The following is a 5,553-nucleotide window of genomic DNA, read 5'->3' as shown; positions in this document are numbered from 1 at the left end:
TTTTTTTTTAACGTTTTGCAATAGTTACAATTTTTTTATTTCCCCTAACAAATCTTGGCAAATTTTGATTAGTAATTATGCATAGTTTTCATTAAAGAAATTAAAAAATGGGGGATGAAATAACTGACTTTTTCTCCTCTTGGGCTCTTGGACTAATACTTATTATATACGTTATTTGTTATATCTATATTTTCTTGTAATACCGTTCTTATTGAGTATTCATTATGTCTTGCTTATGTGTTCGTTATCTTGTTTTCTTTTTTTTTTATCTTGCTATGACGAAACCTGAAAGAGAAAATTTGAGACAAATGAAATAAGTTTTACTTATTTTTGTTCTTCTCTGACTTCATCTATCTTCTACTTCTAATATCCACGTTCAACAACAAACACATTAAAATTTAAAAAAAAATTATTTTTAAAATATGGTCTTGGCTCCTATCTATTTTTCCAGACGCATTCAATGGTGATATTGGCTTCATAAGTTATACAATCCACAGATCTAGATTAAGAACTGAATTTCCTTCCTTAACAACGTCCCGCTGACCAACCTGTGGCTCGGTGGGAGAAGGCACAACTAATTGCCGGCGAATCCCAGCGCCGCCTGATAACAGTCGGAGCGTGTCTGCTGCTGCTGGCGGCGAGAGCTGGGACACGCGACTCGGCCGACGGCAAGTCAGGTGGAGTACGTCTGGACATTCTGCGGTCTTGCGGAGCAGGTTGGAGGATGGTCTAGCCACAGGTTGTGGTGAAGTCGTAGGTTGATGACAGCATTTACGAAGTATTTAAAAAATATAAGAGCTTGAAGATAGAAAAAAAAAACTGAAATTTTACTAATAATAGGAAACTGCTCCCTCAAAGCTGGTAGCAGGTTGAAAAATATTATACAAATGCAGACCAATCCGAGAGCGAGATATTTTTCTAAACAGTTTCATAGTACAACGATTGTTAGTTTTTTCTGGAAACGAGGCTTCTGATAGAACTGCAGGCGTAAGGCAAACTGCAAAAAAGAATTCCTAGGTCTCTTAAAAATCTCAAAAAAAGAAGCAATTAAGAAATGACAAAATCTTTAGGGGAGAGATCACTATCAAGTCCAGTCAACTGTAAGCTTTGGTTTCGCCCGAACCTGAGACTGAACCGAAAAAATATAGTAATAATCAGTAAAGCTAAAAAATAACATAGGTGCATAAGTTGTATTAAAAGAAAATAAATAGTAAAATTATGATTAGTATAAGTATAAGAATTATTTTTCACTCTCTCACATTTTTAATGTCTTCTTATTATACTCTCACTACGCTATTTCTTTCCATACTTTTTACGTATTTATATTATTTGTAATTTTCTTTTGTTATTTTGTACTTGACCTGGATGAAGCCCTGAAATTCTGGTTGAAATTTTCTTACTAATAAAATAAGTTTTACAAATTTGTGTTCATGGCTGATCGCATCCCCGACTATCTCCTGATATAATATCCACAGTAAATAACTAAGGCATCTTAATCAAATTTTCGAACATACAAATTGTATGTTTTGCCAAATTTGAAGTTCATATGTTTCTTAGTTTTTAATAAATAACATCAACCCATGTTTATATACAGTGAATTGAGTACTGCTATACTATTTTATAGTATAGCATTATTTGAGTATTCTAGAATTATTTTATATAATCATTTATATAAAATAGGTCTAGAAAGTTCAGAGACAGCCTTTCTGCCCATTTATGAGATTTTTTATTAGCATTTTTAGAATTTTAGGGTTCTCTGTATAAGGTGGTGCAGAATCATAAGTGCCCTACAATGGAGCATTCTGAAAAAAATTAATGTACATCACTGATTTAAGGTAGTCAGAAATGCTTTATTTAACAAGCAATGCTGCCCAAATATATAGGATTGCCACAAGGCACAACATACTAATAGATCTGTTATTTGATATATGTATTCTGTATTCCCCCATCATTATCTCATATATTTATTTTGCAGTGATACATTACAAATATTAAATTTACTATAAAAATTTTATTTAAATTTATAGAGCAATAAACAATTAAAATTAAATATACAAAGAAAAAATAGAAAAAGTTATGAGTTAATACACTTGTAGAAATTAAATAAGCAAAGTAGTTATTTTAAATACAAATAAATAACTTTAAGATTTCATAACTACTATTATATTATTTTTTCCCCGCTATCATACTGATGATATACAATAGATACATTCTGAGCTCCTAGGAAGGAGACACCCCCTGCGTAGGGTAGATAAAGGGGGCGGCACGAGGCTAGTGGTGGGGTGCGAGTGGTGGAGGGGCATGCAGCACACAGTACGGCTCACTCGTCACACGCCGCCACGTGTGTGCGCACGGCATCTTCCATCCTCAACCTGTGGCGCGTAGTTGTACCCCGGGGGGCACCGGAGCCCCCTCAGCAGCCCCCGCAAGGCCCCGAGTTCTGGGGCTACGCCCCGCATTGGCCCCAGCCGCACCATCCTCAACCCCAGCGACCGTCGCTCAAGAGGTCACACAGCGAGAGCGACGACCAAGACGATCCCTTCTCCGAGGAGTCCTCCAAGGACCAGTGAGTACCATATTTAGTCCACTATTGTATTAACTATTTTATGAAATTTGCGGTCATCTTTTTCTATGTGGAAGTGCAATAATTTCGTAATATTATTATTTTTATGAAGAAAATAATAATATATTGAATATTAATCGGAAAAAAAATTTAAAAAAAAATTAATTTTATCATAAAAAAAAATTCTCTACTTGACTATTTATCCTTTAGGGTTAATAATTAGATATGAACAAATATAAAATCTATAACAATGTTAGATAGATACACTGGATAACAAAAGTTAAAAAGTAAATCAGTGATAACTGTCAGTGAAAAAAATCACCAACATCAATTAAAGAATAGATTATTCCTGATCATTAGTTAATTTAAAACTTATAACTAAAAGAAAATTAATCTAGTGTCACAGCCATACTAAAAATAACGTATACAATTTTATGAATTAATATTAACTAAAAAAAAAAAAAAAAAAAAAAAAAAAAACCTGTGGTTTTAATAAAATACTTTATCATTATAGTGTGTTGGTAGACTATGGTATATATAGTGATAACGAGAAAAAAAAAATTAATTTAATATTTAAAAATGTGTATGATAGAATTTGGACTATTCGGAATTGTTAATGATCAAAAGTAAACAGGAGTGTACTTCATATAATTATAAAAATAAACATAAAATTTTGTTGAAAATAAATAATATAAAATAATCTAAGTTTATTTTTAATAATTATAATATCACTATTGAAATTGTCGATTTTTTACGATAGAATACGTTTTTTGTATGAAAGTTGATTTCAATAATTATTTATATTTTAATATTTATATATTGAAAAAATTACAATGGAGTAAACTCGTTGATATTTGAAAATAGATTACATTGACCAGGAACAGATCCTGAGCCACCCTCATTAGAAGGAGCGATAGATAAAACAATTCGGAGACTTGAACGCCTTTTAGACTTCAATGCAATGGTTATTTTAGAGTTCCTTTTATAAATAATTCATTCGATTTATATTTTAACTAACTATCACCTTAACTAATGTTGAATAAAAATAATAACGAACTTAATGTTTACAATATCATTAATTACACTGATATATCTAAATAGTGGATAAAGTGATTTTTTTTGATCGATTAAATATAGAGAAAAAATTGTCCTCAATAGAGAAAATTTAAATGAATTAGATGTATGTAATAATATAGAATTTACAGAAATTGATCATGTTTTCGTTTATCTAAACAGATGAGCTTTAATTCTTGTTCAACTCTAATAGGTTTTCATCTGGAATTCAAGATGAAATCGCTGATAAGGTTGAAAATATATTTTATATGTGTGCATATCTGAGAATAGTACTAATAATTAATATATAAACAATAAATATATCTATGACTTATTTAATTGAAGAATTTCTGATTGATGTGTTTATCATCGATGATACCCAATAAGATTACAAATAGGTAACTAGGTTTACACTAGATTACCTCGGAAGAAGAAAGCAGTAAACAAATAAATTTATAAAGAGGATCCATGAAATTTGATTGAGGGAGAAAAGGCCCGCTACAAGCAGGGTCCTTCCTGTCAAAGGAGCGAATTTCCTTCCGATAATCAATAAAAGGACCCCGATAAAAAGGACAACAATGAAGCGAAAACGGATTTAAATTTCTCTTCCGAATTGCTAATCTTGAGAAACCGCTGCGTGGGCGAATTTTTTTTCTTTCTTTCTTTTCCTAGGTGCGCGCATTGAGAAAGGTAGCAGGCGGAGAAAATTGAAAAATGAGACATGAGCTCTAACGGTGGTGGGTTATATCAATAACCAAATGAGGCAGTTATCCTTTATCCGAGGCGAATCCTTTCGTCAGGACTTTCTTTAAAGGATAGGACCCTCCCCACGCGCAGGACACACAGCCATTCCTCTCTAACTAGGTCCAAATAGCCCAGAGGAACGTCCTGATTTTTACATCAGGACATCTATTCAGGATCAAACACTCAACTCTCTTAGTTATTTTGACTCTAATATAAAATCGGGAAGGGAATCTAATCAATTTACTCCTCTGAAATCATCTACTCTGAAGTGACACCCACGATTAATTTGGAGTCGGTGTAATCTCTTAGCTGATTAAACAAAGCCAAAGTAATATATCTGCAAAGTTTGCTATTATGATTTTTTTTAACTTAAAAGTTTGATCTGTACCTCCTAGTAATCCATACTGGCGTAAAAAAAAGTTACTTTTTTTTAATAATCTCAGTAGGCAATAACGTTTTTGTTTTAAGCTATAGACCACTTTCCCATCTACAGGCAAGTTATTGTAATCACCGTAGAAACTTTTACAGTTTTGGCATGGGGTAATACAATGCCAATGGTAGTGTTCATAATATATTTAGTTGGGATTAGAAATAAATAATATCTTCTGTGTTAATCATCCGATTCTATAAAACTAATTTAATTAATACTAGAAATATGTGTAATACAATTTTTTAAAGGAATTCATTTATTTTATTTTATTTGTTTTAAATAAATCTATACAAAGAGTTTTCACTTATAAATGAATAATCTTATAGTTTTAAACAATTAAATCATTACTGGGGATGTAAAAGAAATCAATTTAAAACTTCAAACTGTCAAATTTCCACTAAAATATGCAAACTAAAATAGAAATGTACATTTATATTGTTGAATTTTTTCCAATACTTCTTGTAATCCGAACATAACCTGCAGTAATTGGTTCGAATTATAGAGATTACACTTTATATTGTAACTCCTCTTTATCCTTTGCCGGATTTTATTACAAATGTCATTATTACAATCCGAATGTGTAAGTCAGTGTAAATGTAAAACGGAGTCTCACAAGCCTGAACTTTTGAATTATTAACTGCTCAGTAAATTTAGCTCCATGTAGGTTTTAGAAAATAATTATTAAAAAATATGATAACTGAGATGGGTTGGAAACAAAATTGTATTACTTAAGAAATAGTTTTCTTTAGTAAATATACTTAAT

General features: G+C 31.5%; 1 protein-coding gene across 1 annotated transcript in view; it reads left to right on the top strand.

The window, feature by feature from the left end:
* Positions 1–1,054: 1,054 nt before the first annotated feature.
* LOC106690547 (hairy/enhancer-of-split related with YRPW motif protein) overlaps positions 1,055–5,553 on the top strand; it is a 20,232-nt gene continuing 15,733 nt past the window's right edge. The window contains exons 1-2 of the mRNA XM_014435999.1: positions 1,055–1,100; positions 2,308–2,566. Coding sequence (XP_014291485.1) covers positions 1,055–1,100; positions 2,308–2,566 — 305 coding nt within the window. The remainder of the gene's footprint in view (positions 1,101–2,307; positions 2,567–5,553) is intronic.

Source organism: Halyomorpha halys, unplaced genomic scaffold (assembly GCF_000696795.3).
Source record: "Halyomorpha halys isolate HHAL.00 unplaced genomic scaffold, Hhal_1.1 Scaffold1756.1, whole genome shotgun sequence".
NCBI lineage: Eukaryota > Metazoa > Arthropoda > Insecta > Hemiptera > Pentatomidae > Halyomorpha > Halyomorpha halys.
This window is presented reverse-complemented; position numbering and strand designations above follow the sequence as displayed.